Genomic DNA, 18199 nt, shown 5'->3' with positions numbered 1-18199 from the left:
TTTTTTTTACCATTAAAACACTTCCTATTCAAAAGGTACCATTAAGAACTAGGTAATGGTTTCCTAGGTATGACACCAAAAGCATAACTGACAAAAGAAAAAAAATAAACGGTACTACATCAACATTAAAGACTTTGGGGCTGCAAATAATACCATCAAGAAAGGGAAAGGACAACCCACAGGCTAGGAAAAACGGTTTGCCAATCATACGTATAGACCTATATACAGAATATATAAAGAGTTGCACAGCTTAAAAATAAAAGTCAAACATCCAAATTTTAAAATAGATACACTGTTTGAATAGATATTTCTCCAAAGATCTCTTGTAAGTGGCCAATAAGCAAATGAAAAGAAGTGCAACATCATTAGTCATCGAGAAAATGCAAATCAAACCACAATGAGACACCCAAGGATGGCTAGCAACAAAGACAGATAAAACAAGGGCTGGAGAGGATATAGAGACATTGTAATCCTCATACATTGCTCTTGGGATTGTAAAATGGTGCAGTCCCTTTGAAACAAAGTTTGCGAGTTCCCAAAAATGTTTAACCCAGAAATTCCTTTCTGAGGCATACACCCAAGGGAAATGAAAACCTATGTCCACACAAAAATTAGTAAACAAATATGCCTAGCATCATCCTATCTAATAAAGAGGGAATATGCTAATTGACCGTCACACCTTCAAAAAAGATGGCGGCGCCCACAGCCACAAGATGGTGGCACCCAGTCCCCTCAGCCCCGCCGGGGTGGCAGGTGCACTGCACAGCCGGTCCCGCCCCCAGGCGGGTCTAGCCACTCCACGTGCCTGCCTCCGGAGTCCCCCAGTCCCCTCAGCCCCCCAGCCCCCCAGGGCCAGCCTGAGGTGCAGGTAAGCCTCGGATGGCGGCTGCCCAGCTGACGCCCGAGGTGTAGGTAAGCCTCGGATGGCAGCTGCACAGCCGCCCAGGGCCGCCCAAGGCTCAGGTAACCAGGGCCGGCTGAGGCTTGTGCTGCCAGCAGTGGCTGCAGCAGAGGTGTGATGGGGACATCACCTTCTGTTGATCGCTGGGTCACCTCCTGCCCCTGAGGGCTCCCAGACTGTGAGAGGGGGCAGGCGGGGCTTAGGGACCCCCCCCCGCCCCGCCTCCAGTGCATGAATTTTCATGCACCGGGCCTCTAGTTATTTATAATAGCCAAAACATAGAAATGTACTAAAAGCCTATCAACTGATGAATGGGTAAATAAAATGTGATATATCCATATAATGAAATATTTGGCAAGCTAGAATTACTACCATCAATAAATCAACAAAAAACAAGTGCTGGCAAGGATGTGGAGAAAAGGGAACTCTAGTACACTGCTGGGGGAAATGCAGACTGGTGCAGCTACTGTGGAAAACAGCATGGAGTTTCCTTTAAAATATTAAAAATGGAACTGCCATTTGACCCAGTGATCCCACTTCTGGGAATATATCCTAAGAATCCTGAAACACCAATCAGAAAGAATATATGCACCCCTATGTTCATAGCAGAACCATTTACAATAGTTAAAATCTGGAAACAGCCCAGTGTCCATCAGTAGATGAGTGGATCAAAAAACTGTGGTACATTTATACCATGGAATACTAGGCAGCTGTAAAAAAAAAAAAAAAAAGAAGGATCTATTACCCTCTGAGATAGCATTGAGGGACCTGGAGATGATTATGCTAAGCAAAATAAGCTAGTCAGAGAAAGACAAATATCACATGATCTCACATATATGTGGAATCTAATGAACAAAACAAACTGGTGGATAAAATAGGACCAGAGGTATGGATTCATGGGACAGACTGACAGATCTAAGAGTGGGAGGGGGGAAACTAGAAGGGATCCAAAGAATATATACTAGTATGCACATATGCATAGTCCATGGACACAGACAATAACGTGGCAAAGACCTGGGGGGAGGCAGGGTCTGGGTGAAGGGCGCGGGGAGGAAGGGGGACATCTCTAACAGTGTCTACAATAAAAACAAACAATTTTAAGGAATGAAATACTGATATATGCTCCAACATGGATAAACCTGGAAAACATTATGGTAAGTAAAAGAAGCCACTTGCAGAAAAACAGACATTTTATGGTTACATTTATATGAAATATCTAGAATAGACAAATCCATAGAGACAAAAAGTAAGTGGCTGCCAGAGGCAGGGAGAGTGAAGAATTGAGAGTGACTGCTAACAGGTAAAGTGTTTCTTTGAGGGGGACACAAATGTTCTAAAATTAGATTGTGTGATGACTTAAAACCCTGTGACTAATAAAAATCACTGTATCGTACATTTAAATATATTTTTATTTATTTCAGAGAGGAAGGGAGAGGGAAAGAGAGAGAAACATCAATGATGAGAGAGAATCATTGATCGGCTGCCCCCTGCATGCCCCTACTGGAGATCAAGCCCACAACCCAGGCACGTGTCCTGACCTCCTGGTTCAGTGGTCAGCAAACTCATTAGTCAACAGAGCCAAATATCAACAGTACAACGACTGAAATTTCTTTTGAGAGCCAAATTTTTTAAACTTAAACTTCTTCTAACGCCACTTCTTCAAAATAGACTCGCCCAGGCCGTGGTATTTTGTGGAAGAGCCACACTCAAGGTGCCAAAGAGCCGCATGTGGCTCGCGAGCCGCAGTTTGCCAACCACAGTCCTGGTTCATAGGCCGAACGCTCAATGAATCACTCCAGCTGGGTTGTATTGTACAGTTTAAATAGGTAAATTGTATGGAATGTAAATTATATCTCAATAAAGCTGTTTTTAAAAGAACACCATTAAGAAAATAACAGCAAACAAGCTATAGAATGGAAGCAAATATTCATATTACGTATATCCACAAAGAACAGAATATATAAAGAACACTTCCAACACATAATATGATGGTGAACAATCCAATAAAAATTGAGTAAGGGATTTGAATGGAAGATATAGTAGCAGCCCATGAGGACTTAAAAAGATGATTGACGTCATGTATCATCATGGAAATGCAAATTAAAACCAGTATGAGATACCATTGCACTCCCATTAAAATGGCTACAATTGAAAAAAACTGGAAACGTCAAGTGTTGGCAAGAATTTAAATAACTGGAACTCACACTGCAGGTGAAAATATAAAATGGTAAAACCACTCTGGAAAACTGTCTGGCAGTTTATTAAAAAGTTCAGAATAACACCTCCTCTGTAGCCCACTCATTCTACTACTAGGTCTTCACCCAAACATACACCCACAGCAAGGCTTGGACATGAGTGTTCATAGCAACTTTATTCATAATAGCCCCCAACCGGGAAACAACCCAAATGTCTACCAACAGGTAAGTAAATAAAATGAGAACTATCCAGAACAAGGGAATCCTGCTCAGTAATAAGAAGGAAGAAACAACTGATCCACATCACTACATGATGAATGTCAATAATCATGATGAGTAACATACACCAGACACAAAAATGTGCCTGCTATATAATCCCATGTATACAGTATTTTAGAAAATGCAAATGACTCTCTACTGAGTGAAAGTGGACCACTGGTTGGCTGGGATCAGATGCGAGGGAGGGACAACTTGAAATGACCACAGGGAATCTTTGGGAAATTTCCTGTTCTTGATCATGCTGGTGGCTTCCTGGGCATGATTCTCTCACATTCATCACTGAATTGTTCCGTTAAATGGGTGCAGTCAATTGTATGCAAATTATAACTCAGTAAAGCTGATTTTTTAATAAAGTAATGAGAACCAATGAAAGAGAATTCATACCAGTAAAGTACATAATTAGCATATCCAGTGTTTATGTGAATAGTGCGTTTAACATGTGTAACAGTGCACGCAGTTTTTTCCTTAGTTACTTCAAGCACTGCCTCTAGACACGGATTTTGTGATTCATTTGCCTGACAAACCTCACCCAGTGCCCCCGAGAGTTCATTCCAGTCCACTCCTCTCTGCACGAGTACAAATTCTGAATGAGTGTGGTCTATATTGAGGATAACTGTAAAAGAGTGGAAAGCCTGATAGAAAAGCTCGGTGAGGGACGGGACAGCTGTGCTGACAGTGCGACATTCAAACTTCATTCTAAGGTTCATTCTGTTCCAAACTCTCATCTGCTCTCATGCCAACCGAGCTTTACACAAACTTCTGCTGGTAAGGATACAGATGGTCCACAACCTGCAATAGTTCAACTTACAACTTTATCTGCAGAGACATACTGATGAAACGAGATGGATTTCTCTCATTCAATACTCGCTATAGCCCACTAATGTAAATATTATTGTTATCCCCATTTTTTTTTCATTTAAGGAAACTGATATTCAGAGAAGTACAGTTATTTGCCCAAATTCACCCAGCTAGTAAGAGGTAGGACTGAGATTTATTTATTTGGAGTACTTTTTTAACTGGCTTAAGTGAAAGTTCCAACAGAGAACTAAAGTATTAAATCTTTTTTTTTTCTGCATCACTAATAAAAAAGCACATATTTAAATACACTACTGACATTTTGTGGGGCTTTTTATTATCACCAGAATGTCACAGTCTTCCTATTGGGCAGTCAATATTTGGTGGAAAATGGATTCACCTGCTTCTTTAAGAGCAGACTCTGCAAAACAAAGTCACATGAGCTTCTAGGGAATGTCCCCCGATTGGGGAGAGCTACCAGCTTCTAGGAAGAATGAGAAATGTGGCAAACTGTAAAACCAACAGGATAGCAAAGAACTAGGAAAGACTGCACTTAGGCAGCTGGGAGCTGGCAGGAAACCCGCAGTCAAAACTGCCACACTGCCAGGCTCATGGCTGACAACCATTCACAAATCTGTACAACTGCTGGTCACCACCACCATCTCTAGTTAAGGTGTTGTTTAAACATCCACAAGGAAAAAATGAGAATAGAGAAAAATAAATTGTTAGGTAGACTAACCCTCAATTCTCCTAAATAACTTTGGTAATTGAAAGTCTGAAAATCATAAATATAATAAGTATATATTCTGAACTTCAACAAAAGTCCTTTTCAGTCACTCAGCTCAATAGTATGGTGTTTCAAAATTTCCTTTCTCAGGTCATGATTAAAGTATAACACTCTCACACAGTTTCCATCACTTAATTCTAATAAATCTAGTCCTGGACTACTCCTAGGAATTATGTCACTTGGAGTGAAGCCTTTGTGTAAGGGGGACGCTAATTTCATCTTACATTTAAAAAAATACATGTTCGAGTACAGTCACTACCTGATATTTAGCTTTCTCCTTTCCTCCCTCGTCTGGAGATCTCTGGTGTTACTAGAATGCAAAAAGACTGCACTGGGGGGATGATGGCAAGGTCTAACTCCAGTTATACTTTCTTATTCTGGCATGAACTCCTCCCGTTCAGTCATATGTGTGCTTATCTGGCAGCAGAGGAGCAGAGGGAAGGGACATAGCACACAGCTCCTCCCCCGGCTGCCCTAGAAATGAGGACAAGGGTGGGAGTTCCTCCTAGAGACAAGAGCAGAGTGTACTTCACAGTGGGCCCGCAGAAGTGTTTTCAGGAAGCAACATTTGGACCTTGCACATTAAAAAGCAAAGCAGTCATCGTAGGCGCACTCTGCAATGATAGCATCAAGTCACATTGTGGAAACTTCAGATTTTCAGTCCAGTCCAGCAGCCACAGGCGAGACCAAGTGAGGCTGAGCCTCCTGTGCTCGGCCAACTGTCTCCAGTTGGGCACACACATCTCCAGTGTCCCACAGCCCTAATCACTCCCTACTGTCTTACCTGGCCCACTACATCAGGTAATTTTACCAGCTGGTCCCTTAAGCATTTGAATTTGCAACCCCTAGTCCACCCTCATCAATTTAAAAAGGTACTTACAGTTGCATGACCAAGTACAAGTGATTTGGGCTTTCATAAATGTCTTCCAGGGCAACAATGTTTTCATGCTTAATCCTGAAAGAAAAATGAAACACATAGAGAGAATAATAAGTATGAGACATGAAAACTTTTAAAAACAGATGTCATTACAGCATAAAGTTCTAAACATTAAAAAGAAGAACAGGGTCAAAATGGAGTCACTTGTGGTAAGTCCCACAGCAGAAAACCAAGACTTAATACCTAATCTAATTGCAGTTATACCCACAGGTATGAAATATTAACTGGTCAGTCTGGCACTTGCAACAGCCTGCCTTGCTTTACAGCTTGGATTCACCTGGGTAATTCCAAGCCCAACACAAGTAGCAGCCATCTGCAGATCACTCTGTAGCTTGTGCAGGGTGGCCCCAGGCAGTGGCTGACTTTGCACCTCTCAGGAGGCCCCAAAGCCAGTGCAGACCAGACCATATTATAACTCTACATATTCACAAGCAACACACTCAAGGGGCAGACTCGGTGACTACCAGAGACATGCAAACATGGAACAGCCTGATGAATCTCAGAGGAAAGCAGGGAGAGGGGGCAGGAAGAGATTAATCAAAGATCTTATATGCATATATGCATTACCTAGGGACACAGACACTAGGGTGGTGAATGCCTGGGGTGGGGCGGGAATCAGGTAGAGGGGCCAATGGGGGGAAAAGGAGGCATCTGTAATACTCTTGACTGTAAATATTTTTTTTAAAAAGAATCAACCAATGAATGGATCAATAAGTAGAACAACAAATCAACATTTCTCTCACTAAAAATCAATCAATAAAAATTTTTTAAAGTAAAAAACACAAAAACACCTCAGATGATCCGTATGCACCAAGTTGAGCTAGAGAAATTCTGTATTAGACCAGTGTTTCTCAAAGGAAGTGTGCGCAGGAAGAACCCGAGGTTCTGGATGCACACCCTAATTGAGCAGGTCAGAGGCAGGGTGGAGGGGGTGGCTGAGAATCTGCATTTCTAACATGCTCCCTGGAGAGGCCCATGCTGCTGGTCTGACAACAAGCTCCTAACTACATATCCAGGGAGAAAAAAACAGCCTGATGCTAGCTCCCAGAACTCCCCTCTAAGAGCACCTTCTGCTCGAAATTTCAGGTCTGATATTTATTTAAAGCATTTGAGAAAAGAATCATTTTGTTACTCTATGAGCTAATTAGCTCTTACCATAAGCTTTCACTGAAATTACTGCTGAACCAGTAATAAATTAGCTCTTACCTTAAGCTTTTCAATAAATTACTGCTGAACCACCTAAAAGATAGCATTTAATGAACAGATTCTTATGAACCATTATAAGCAGGCACTATATCTTACTCATTTTGTTTTTCCCTTGTACTTCCATTTATCTGCTAAATAAATGTTTCCTGGATGAATAGGATTTAGAAGTTGTTGCTATTAAACAGAAAAATCATTAGTTAGTCAGGGAAAACAGGCAATTTTCCTAAGTGTGAGATGTTTACAAAAAGAAGTGTACAAGGTGGAACAAACCAGAATATTATCTTGCCTTTGAGCAGCTGAAAGAAGGAAACAAAATAGTTAATTGGGCCCAGCTGGTGTGGCTCATCAGTTGAGCATCAACCTAGGAAACAAGAGGTCACTGGTTTTATTCCAGGTCAGGACACATGCCCAGATTGTGGGCTTTATCCCCAGTGGGGGGCATGCAGGAGGCAGCAGGTCGATGATGTTTCTCTCTCATCAGTGTTTCTCTCTCTCTCTCTATCCCTCTCCCCTCCCCTCTCTCTAAAAATCTAAGCAAAATAAGCCAGTCAGAGAAAGACAAGTATCACATGATCTCACTCATATGTGGAATCTAATGAACAAAATAAACTGATGAACAAAATAGATCCAGAGACATAGAAGCATGGAACAGACTGTTGAATCTCAGAGGGAAGGTGCGAGTGGGTAGGAAGAGATCAACTAAAGAACTTGTATGCATATATGCATAACCCACGGACATAGACAATAGGGTGGTGGAGGCCTGTCACAGAGTGAGGGTGGGTGGGCTAAAAGAAGTCAATGGGGAAAAAAGGGGACATATGTAATACTTTCAACAATAAAGATTTTTAAAAATCAATAAAAACACATTAAAAAAGAAATATAAAAATAGTTAACTGCGAGTGGTGATGTTTTGATTCTTCCAGCTTTCATCAGTCAATGCAGTTGTTTTTAGGAGCTGAGATGATGGTTATACTACTCTAGAGGCCCAGTGCACAAATTCGTGCACGGGGGGAGGGAGGTTGGGGGTGCGCGGGAGGTTGGCTGTGGGAACGCACTGACCACCAGGGGCAGCTCCTGCATTGAGCGTCTGCTCCCTGGTGGTCAGTGTGCATCATAGCAACCGGTCATTCCAGTCGTTCTGGTTATTTGGCTGTAATGGTCACTTAGGCTTTTATATATATAGATTCACTTTTCACCTGATCCAAATACATAAGCCTAATTATTTGTTAGCAGTGGTTACTGTGATACCTGAACAAAATATCAGCAATATGTTATGTGAACCAAGTAAACTATGCCACCAAGGAAGCCAAGAGAGATTAATGTGGGACTGTCCAGATCCTAGATGTTTGTGAATTATAATTGTTGGCTATCACTGAAAGAATATCACCACAAAAAGTATAACATATGGCTTTTCCCTTTCATTAATGACTTAAAATTTGCAATTGGGATCAATCACATGGGCACAAATATTTTCTTTAAGTCAGTGGAGTTAATTTGGGGTTAATTAAGACCTTAGATTTATGGGAAAATGAAAGGAATGTGGTTTATATATAGGGTTGTCAGGTAAAATGCAGGGCACCCAGTTAGGTTTAATTCTGGATAAACAATGAATACTTTTTTAGTAAAGTATGTCCCAAATATTGCATTTTTGTTTATCTGAAGTTCAAATATGATTGGATGCCCTGCATTTTCACGTGCTAACTCTGGCCATCCTACTACATGAATCATAGTCGATGAGCCTCTACCATACAGTGGCTTAGAGATTTGTCCCTACAGTTACAGCTGCCCTTGGAGGTTGAGCCAAGAAGGCAGTTTGAGCCTTGGACTACAGCTATTAATACAGATTCAACTATATACAAAAAATCAACTATGTACAAAGCATTTGCCCAGTCAAAGCCAGAGACTAATAAATTAAGAATATAACTCCTTCTTTGGATGAGGGGATGGAGAAATTAGTCTATTTACCCTGCCATGTCTTACTTGAATTCTTACAGTGGCTGGAATGACTAACTATTTCTATTCTACTAACTATTCTAACTATTCCTCTTATCATGCTAACTATTCCTCTTAACTAATGAGTCAAGTAATCAAGTAATTGTCATTTACTGACTTTCTACTATGTGTTTGGGAGAACACAAGAAAAAATAAAATAAGGTTTTGTCCTCAAAAAGCTCATCACCTAGATGGAGAGATCCACAAAACAATTAAGAATGAATTAAATGCTACTAGTAAACTGTAGAATTGGTGCTAAGTTCAGAGAAAGCAAGGCCCTATCTGGGTCAGAATTATCGTGAAGATCTCAAGAAAATAATGGGAGTCAAGCTGAGTTGAGTAATGTTTGAATAAGCACACTTCAGAAATTTTAAAGAAATCCTAAAATGGACTCTTAAATGTCTCTTAAGAAAGTGTTTTAATTAACTTGTATATTTTAGAACATGATAGAAGAAAACATTCTGGCCTCACACAGCTGTTTTCAGGTATTCTGTTGTACCCTTAGATTCCCTAAGATATACAAACACCGAACTTCAAATTTTATCATTATTTTAGTACCTAGGCTATCTTCACAAAAGGCCATATGAATATCCATAAACACATCTCTGGGTGCCCATCATGTACCAGGGTGCCCACCGTGTGACAGGCACAGTACTAGGCATCACAAGAGACATATCTCAGCTTGTGAAGTTCACACAGGTGGGCATCCAGCTGCAGCTGGTTCACTTCACAGGCATCTTTCCTATATTTACCAGGAAAACCAGCCTCCCTATAATTAGCAGTGACTCCTGGGAGCAACATTTATGCCCTCTTCTCATACACCAGTATCTTGCAAATGTTTGACAGATACAATATCTCTATTTAATCTTCTCAACACTGACCTATCCTCCTCCCATATGATTTATATGCCTCACCATGTTATTATCACTCTTGTTTGTCCAGACTATTCAGAACTAAAAGTAATGATTCCAGTATAAATATAGCACAAAAAATGGGGTATTAGTGCTGGCCAATGTGGATCAGTTGATTAGAGTATAATTCTGTTGGAAGGTCACAGGTTTGATCCTGGTCTGGGCACATATGGGAGGAAACCGATTGATGTGTCTCTCTCACATCGATGTTACTCTCTCTCTCTCTTTGTCTTCCTCCCTCTCTAAAGTCAATAAAAAATAAGAAGAATGGGGTATTAGTAATATAGTAGAACTATTAACCAGTATGAGGTAGAAATTGTATATTTGCAAATAAGCTGCATGGAGGTGCAGATTTTTTACTATTTTGTTCATTACTGTCTCCCCAATGCCAAGAAAAGTACATGGCTAGTATAATTTACCATACATAATTGTTGGATGGATGGATGGATGGATGGATGGATGGATGGATGGATGAATAAAAAAATATTAAGCTTATGATCAATTAAACAGCCAGATCATTTTTACTTAAACTTCTACCAAACAAAATCTCCTTTATTACTCAAGCTTGATCTTTCTTTTTTAATCCTCACACAAGGACACACCTTTCATTGATTTCAGATAGAGGAAGGGAGATGGGGGAGAGAGAGACAAACATCGATGTGAAAGAGAAACATTGATCTCGATTGTCTCCTGTACGTGCCCCCACTGGACACTCTAACCAACTGAGCCACACTGATCAGGGTGCTCAACCTTGATCTTTTGAGCTTTGTCACTCCCTGCATAGAACACCTGGTATGTAATGGTCACATTCCCATGGTGATTCTGGGAACCAAAGTAATTTCATAGCACTTGGGAGTGAGGCTTTTTGCCTTTTTTTTTTTCTTCTTCAATAAATTCAGGCTGTTTTGGGGGGTTCCGTGCAATGTTCCACATGATCAGAAATATTCTGAATTTTGTTCTCTCATCTATTTCTATTAATTATACCTCTCAACTAGGGCATCTGCATATTTGGTTGGTACACATATATCCCATATGCCTTTATCCAAATCCTTAACGGCTTCAGTGAAAAGGTTATATGTCAGAGCTCCATAGTGTCCCACCAGAAGCCCTATCAAAACAACTGAGACGTTAATCAGCTGGATTCAATTGCTGTCAAGTTGCTAACCCAGCAAAACTATCATCTAGCCCATATTTTATCATCTTCTCTATAAGAAGACAATCAGATCCTTTGCAAAAGGACATTCCTCAGTTTTACATACCACATAATACTACTTAAAAGGAAAATGCATACTTGAAAATATTTGTACTTAGCAAACCCATGGTGGCTCCTAGCAACCAATATAGTCTTTACTACAGGATCACTATCCAACTGTTTAACTGTTCCAGAACTTTACTGTGCATTGAAGTCAAACTTCCTGGTCTATACATCCTATGTTCTTAACCTTTTTATGTTTGGAAAATTTACCAACATCTCATACATTGTGTTCACCAACATTTCAACTGTGATTCTTTTGTGATAAGTGCAGTTTCCTCAGTCCCCTGGGATGTAACAAATCTAAAGGTGAACTAATTTTATAACTTTCTCTAGGCCCTACTTATATAGCTGTATTATATATACCATTATTGTTAACTATGTGTCAAGACTGTACTAAGTATTTGTAATGATTTCATTTAATACAACAATCCTACCAAGTAGACACGATTCTCCCCTTTCAAAAGGGGACAACTAAGTCTCCAAAAGTTAAGTAAGTGTTTCAAAATCATACAATTAGTTATTAGAATTGTTGATATTCTAACTCCCAAACCCATCATTAAGTACTTACACTATAACTTCATATTAGTTAAGTTATAAGAATATAGAAGAGCTCATATAAATTCAGAGTTATTTGTACAAAATTATAACACTAAAGTCAAGGTATTACATTTCATAACTAACAATACAATATCCACTTCCAGGGGTGCAGAGATTTGTAGAACTATTTTGAAATTTAGTGGAAGCTCTCAAGATATTTGGTTGTAAACATCCTGATACATTAAATCCCAGTAGGTCAAAGTGAACTAGAGGAAGAGACATTCATATGCAGAAGGAATAGTTAGGAGTCCAGAAATTATAATTAGAAAGAGCCTTCATCAGCCCAGATCTGCTAGTGTCATCTAAAGGGAGAATAAAGTGGACAGAGAAAAGAGGCCGGAGGTCAGCTACAAGCAAATAGAAAACCAAGGTTCTGTTAACCCTGCATAGGTTGATAGCTAAATCCCTACAGATCAGTGTTCAGTCTTTCCAAAACATGGCCAAGAGGACCTTCATACACGAGGAATGCAATTAGCAAAAATTCAAAGGAATAATGTCACTAAAAAGCAACTTGAGATGATGAAAAGTACCTCACTTAACTTTAACCACTTACCATCTACCAGGCCCAAAGTAAACATTAGCTGATACATCTATGTCCAGAGGGTAAATGGTTTACACAGCAATCTACACCGAAGTCTCTATAATCCCCTGAAATGTACAAAAGTGGATGGAGGGAAGTAGGCCCAGGCACAGAGAAAACTTGACTGGAAAAACAGCATATGGGCATCATTGGAGACTCCAGACTGCATGGTAAATGAGAAAACCCCATAAAGAGCCAGCAAAACATTTTAAAGTTAATTCATGAAGAAAAAAAATCAGTGCCAAATGCGCAAGTAGGCTCCATTCCAAACCCCCCAAGCTGGAGGGAACACCAGGACCCAGAGGACAGGCACCCTATTGAATACACATGCTTCTGTGAAATGATGGCTACATCGTTTCTCCCTCCAGTCCAATTCTCCACAGTTCAAGGATTCACAAATTCTGAATGCATGTAAAATGAGAAAAGTTAGAAAAACACAAAAGAGAAGAGGAGATAAAGGAAAGTTCAGCATTTTTTACTGTTTGTCTTCCAATCATGGTTCACTGGCGGGGGGAAAAGTGTGGCAGCAATTTCGAGAATTATCAGAAGGAAACGGCAGCAAAAGACCTTTCCTTTGTGTCGGCATTCTTTGGAAATGGTCACTTAGCTATTCAGGTTAAAGAAGCCATTGGAGGATAAGAGATGGAAGGAAACATAATCAGACAGGAGACAATGTGATTATTAGTGATGGCAAAACTACGATGGTGGAGGAACAGATCTCCCCTCAGGAGCACAAGATGGAAGTTACATCAACAAGCCATCAACGAGCCTTGACCAGCTTCCTGTCTTCCTCTCAGGCACTTCTGAGTTAACCTACCATCAGGGAAAGGCCTCTCTTAGGGGAAAAGCAGACAACTCTCAGGCAAAGACCTGAAAGGACTAGGTCTCCCACCATCCACTACCCTTTTTTCTTTAATGGTCCATAAAATTTTAATTCACGGATGTTATTTCATTTTTATAACAACTCTATAAAACAAGCTTTATTTTTCCTATTTTATAGATGATCGCTCTGGGTTTATAAGCACTTAATTGCTCTTCCTACCTCCCTCTGGAGTTGCTCTCTTGTTAACCATTCTCCATGCTGTCTCCTGAGCCATCATTTCATAATATAGAAAAGAACAAACTTCTTAGCTTGAAATCCTCCAATAGCTCCCTGTAGTCCAGAATAAAGTTTCAACTTGGCATGACATACCAGGTCCCTTGTGGCTAAGTCCTCACCTGTCCATTCCATCTCATCTCCTACTGCTGCCCACACCAAAACTTTATTGAGCGTGGGCAACTCTCACACACCTGTGCACACCTTCTCTGGCCATACAGGTGTGCTCATCCTTCTCATATCTTATTAAACTACTCATTCTCCAAGACTCATTCTGTATCACCTCCATTGAGAACCCTTTGCTATTCCTTACCTCTCATAGGACTGAACCCCTCTCCTCGGGGCCACTTCAGTTCTTTTATCAGCCTGTTGTTATACATACTGCATTGCATCCCAAGTATCTGTGTGTATGCACATGTGTATATGTATTTAAATGATTTTATATTCAGATTTAGGTCCATAAGGTTACATATCAAACTGATAACTGGTTACCTCAGAACGTGTGCTAGGGAGGGAGGAGACTTTCCAGTTTGTCTGAAGTAGGGTTATTCAACTGAACCACAAAGAGAGAGAAATTATTCAAGTGACTATTTTCTCATTTTCCCAGGGATGTACCATTCTAGCTGTGTAGGAGAGAAAGTTAACACAGCATATTCAGTGAATACTTTAGGGCATTAGAGCTTGATTTTCTCACTGAACCCAATTAGAAAAAGGTTATTAGACTGTTGCATTGCCAAACTTTTACAAAGAGGCACTTTTAAAGCTCTTGAACACAATCATTAACACCTGGTTCAACAAACAATATCCAGAATGCTGGACATAGACAAATACATACAGATTCATTTAACTGCTTGAGCAATCAAATTAGGCTGGGTCTCAGATCTGACACATCTAACTGCAAGGTGTTAGGCAAGTCATTAAATACTTTCTGATTGCATTTCCTCATTTGTTAAATGAACACTGAAATATGTGTCTAATTATCTACCTATATACATATATAGATCCTAATATATATAAAAACCCAGGGTCTGTAATGACCGAAGGCTCGACTGAACACCGGAAATCAGTACTGCAGTCAGTGCTGGGTTGCCGTGGTGACCCAGCACTGACTGCCGAGGGGGCTGTGGATCAGGCCTGGAGAGAGGCCCAGAGAGAGAGGCAGGGTCTGATCCGCAGCTTCCATGGCAGCTGTTGATCAGTCCTTGCCTCTCCCTTTCTCTCTGGGCTTCTCCAGCAGCTGTGCCTCTCTTTCTCTCTGGGCCTGCGCGGGGGCTGCTGATAAGCCCCGCCTCTTTAATCAGGCCCGGAGATGCTGACTGGCATAGAAACCGATCAATCAGAACCAAATCTGGGTGAACTGTGAGGAGCCAATGGCTGCCTAGGAGGCAGAGCTTTGGATACTGACTGGCATAGAAACTGACCAATCAGAACCAAATCTGGGTAAACTGCGAGGAGCCAATGGCTGCCTAGGAGGCAGAGCTTTTAACACTGACTGGCATAGAAACCGACCAGTCAGAACCTAATCTGGGTGAACTACGAGGAGCCATGGCTGCCTAGGAGGTGGAGCTTTTGACGCTGACTGGCATAGAAACTGACCAATTAGAACCTAATTTGGGTGAACTGTGAAGGCAGAACCTAAGGTGGGAGCTGAGGAGGGGTTTTAAGGGCAACAGCTGTTTGGTGTAAGGTGTAAGAAAGCGGTTCAATTTTTTAATGACTGGTTTGGCAGTATAGTGCATATGGCTGGCTATCAGTCCAGATATAGGGATTATGTATTTTTGTCTGCCAAGAGCATCTCCTCATGCTGAAAAAGGCTTTCTCCCCCATTTAAGCAATCCTATCCTATACAATCTATCTATACTAATAAAAGGGTAATATGCTGCCCTAGCTGGTTTGGCTCAGTGGATAGAGCATCAGCCTGTGGACTGAAGGGTCCTGGGTTCGATTCCGGTCAAGGGCACATGCCTGGGTTGTGGGCTCAATCCCAAGTAGGGGGCATGCAAGAGGCAGCCAATCAATGATTCTCTCTCATCATTAATGTTTCTCTCTCTCTCTCCCTGCCTTCCTCTCTGAAATCAATAAAAATATATTTTAAAAAAAGGGTAATATGCTAATTAGACCAGGTCAACCAGCCATCTTCTGGATGTCCGACTTCCTTCTGGACAAAGCCATGGTGGTGGGGGGCAAGGCAGATGCAGTTAGGGGCGATCAGGCCGGCAGGGGAGGGCAGTTGGGGGCGAGATCAGGTCAGCAGGGGAGGGCAGTTGGGGGGGAGATCAGGCCGGCAGGGGAGAGCAGTTAGGGGCGAGATCACGCCAGCAGGGGAGGGAAGTTAGGGGTGATCAAGCAGGCAGAAGCAGTTGGGGGCGAGATCAGGCCGGCAGGGGAGAGCAGTTGGGGGCGAGATTAAGCCGGCAGGGGAGGGCAGTTAGGGGCGATCAGGCAGGCAGGCAGAGGCAGTTAGGGGTGATCAGGCAGGCAGGAAGATGGGTTAGGGGCAATCAGGCAGGTAGGCAGAGGCAGTTAGGGGAGATCAGGCAGGCAGGCAGGTGAGCGGTTAGGAGCCAGAGGTCCCAGATTGTGAGAGGGATGTCTGACTGCCGGTTTAGGCCCGATCCCACATTGGGCCTAAACCGGCAGTCGGACATCCCCCAAGGGGTCCCCTATTGGAGAGGGTGCAGGCTGGGCTGAGGGAACCCCCTCCCGCCGGGCACGAATTTAGTGCACCAGGCCATTAGTGTGTGTGTGTGTGTGTGTGTGTGTGTATATTTGTAGAGGTAAAACATATTATATATACATATATATGTATCATATAAAGAGATATCTTATCTATTAAGAATATTATAGGCCATTGACACAGACAATAGTGTGGTGAGGGCCAAGAGAGGGGGAGTAGGGGCTGAGTGGAGGTGGGAAAGGGGTAGGGAGTGGGGGACAACTGCAATAGTGTCAAAGAAAAAAAAAAAAGAATATAGGCCACCCAAGGAATGACCAAAATTCAAAATCCAAAGCTTCAAATCATCTCTCTTTGCTACCAGCAGATGGGGCTATAATCAACATTAGACTAGGAGCAGACCACATGTTGGAAATCAACTGCATCTTAAGTATGCAAGCCAGTTTTTGTTTTGTTTTTATGATTAAGTATTTCATGCGAAAGTCTCTCATTGTGAAATGAGTTCTGCTTTGAATCCTTAAAAACAAACAACAAGCAAAACACTTGTGTACAGCCCACCACATTTTCAAAACAGTATCTCAGGCATCTTGAGGACAATTTAGGGCACACAGGGTAGGAGCCTGGCCAGCACTGTGTGTAGGGAGGCCAGGCTAGAGCCTGTAATGACACCATGTGAGGGGCACCCACTAGGCTGGCCTTGTCTCTGGGGGACTGTGTGTAGGCTCTCCTCATCTAGAAATTAACTACTCAAGCAGGATACTCCCTGAGGTCCTTTCCAGCTCTAGCAATCAATAAACCTAAAATTATAATGAGGCAAAGGGTACAAGGTATACATGGGCCCATAAAGCCAATATTCAGTGTTCTCAGGATAGTGCTTGCTGCACAGAAGCCTGGATTACCACTCAGCCTTCAACAGCTCTCTTTCTGCCTGAGTAAGTTTGTCAAACATGGAATAGGCTTTCCTGAGACAGGAAGCCATTTACACAGAAAGGTTTTCTTTCTCTTCCCCTGTAGCCCTGGACCAACAGATTAATGACCAAGTGATTTGCTCACGTCTAGAATAGCTCCAGAAGACTCAGCTGGGGACTGGCTGTCTTTAGTCCAAAGGAGAAATGAGTTAGGTCCAAATAAGGGTGAAGAACATATGGAAGAATGAATAAATGAACAATTAATTGTGGCTCTCCTAAAGACTTATAGATCAAAGACACTCAAAAGTAGGATACCTGAATTTAAAAAAATTAGATTTGACTGTATAATTTCTTTCCTACGTCTGTTATCAGCCATTATAAGTTGCCAGTGGGTCTCAAACTTGGCTGCGTGTTAGGATTTCCAGAGGAGTTTTAAAATATACTGATAACTGGGCCCACCCTTGGAGATTACGATTTAATTTAAGGCTTGGGATGTAGTATAGGCATTGAGATTAAAAAACAAACAAACAACAACAACAACAAAACCCAGAAAAGCTCCCACGAGACTCAAATGCAAAATTTAAGAATCCCTATTGTTATTGAATTCATAAGAACTTTAGATGCTGAGAAAGGATTCACCTTTAGATGTTTAGTGTTGGTAATTCCATCATTTTAGTTCCATTTTAAATTTATCTTGGCTGAATACATTTACTTCATAATAAGACTGATTTTTAAAAAAATATATTTTTATTGATTTCAGAGAAGAAGGAAGAGAAAGATATAGAGACATCAATGATGAGAGAGAATCACTGATTGGCTGCCTCCTGCATGCCCCACACTGGGGATCGAGCCCACATCCTGGGCATCTGCCCTTGACCGGAATCGAACCGTGATCCCCTGGTTCATAGATCAATGCTCAACCACTAAGCCACGCCAGCTGGGCAATAATGGGACTGATTTAAAGGTAAGATTCAGGGTGTCCTGAAACTGAAGGTCCAAGGCTACTTGGCCAACACATTAGTCCTCTCAAGAAAAGAGTACAAAAAAGCAACAAATGTCAACGGGTTAATTGTAGCTTCTAATATT

The 18199-nt window shown here is 41.5% G+C and overlaps 1 protein-coding gene across 4 annotated transcripts in view; it reads right to left on the bottom strand.

The window, feature by feature from the left end:
• CAMK1D (calcium/calmodulin dependent protein kinase ID) overlaps positions 1–18199 on the bottom strand; it is a 383665-nt gene that overhangs the window by 124873 nt on the left and 240593 nt on the right. For all 4 annotated transcript variants that reach the window (XM_079769652.1, XM_079769655.1, XM_079769653.1 and 1 more), the window contains one exon: positions 5838–5912. In XM_079769652.1, coding sequence (XP_079625778.1) covers positions 5838–5912 — 75 coding nt within the window. The remainder of the gene's footprint in view (positions 1–5837; positions 5913–18199) is intronic.

The sequence above is a fragment of the Cnephaeus nilssonii genome, assembly GCF_951640355.1.
Source record: "Cnephaeus nilssonii genome assembly, chromosome: 4".
Classification (NCBI taxonomy): domain Eukaryota; kingdom Metazoa; phylum Chordata; class Mammalia; order Chiroptera; family Vespertilionidae; genus Cnephaeus; species Cnephaeus nilssonii.
Note: the sequence above shows the minus strand (reverse complement) of the source record. Positions and strands in the feature narration are given on the sequence as shown.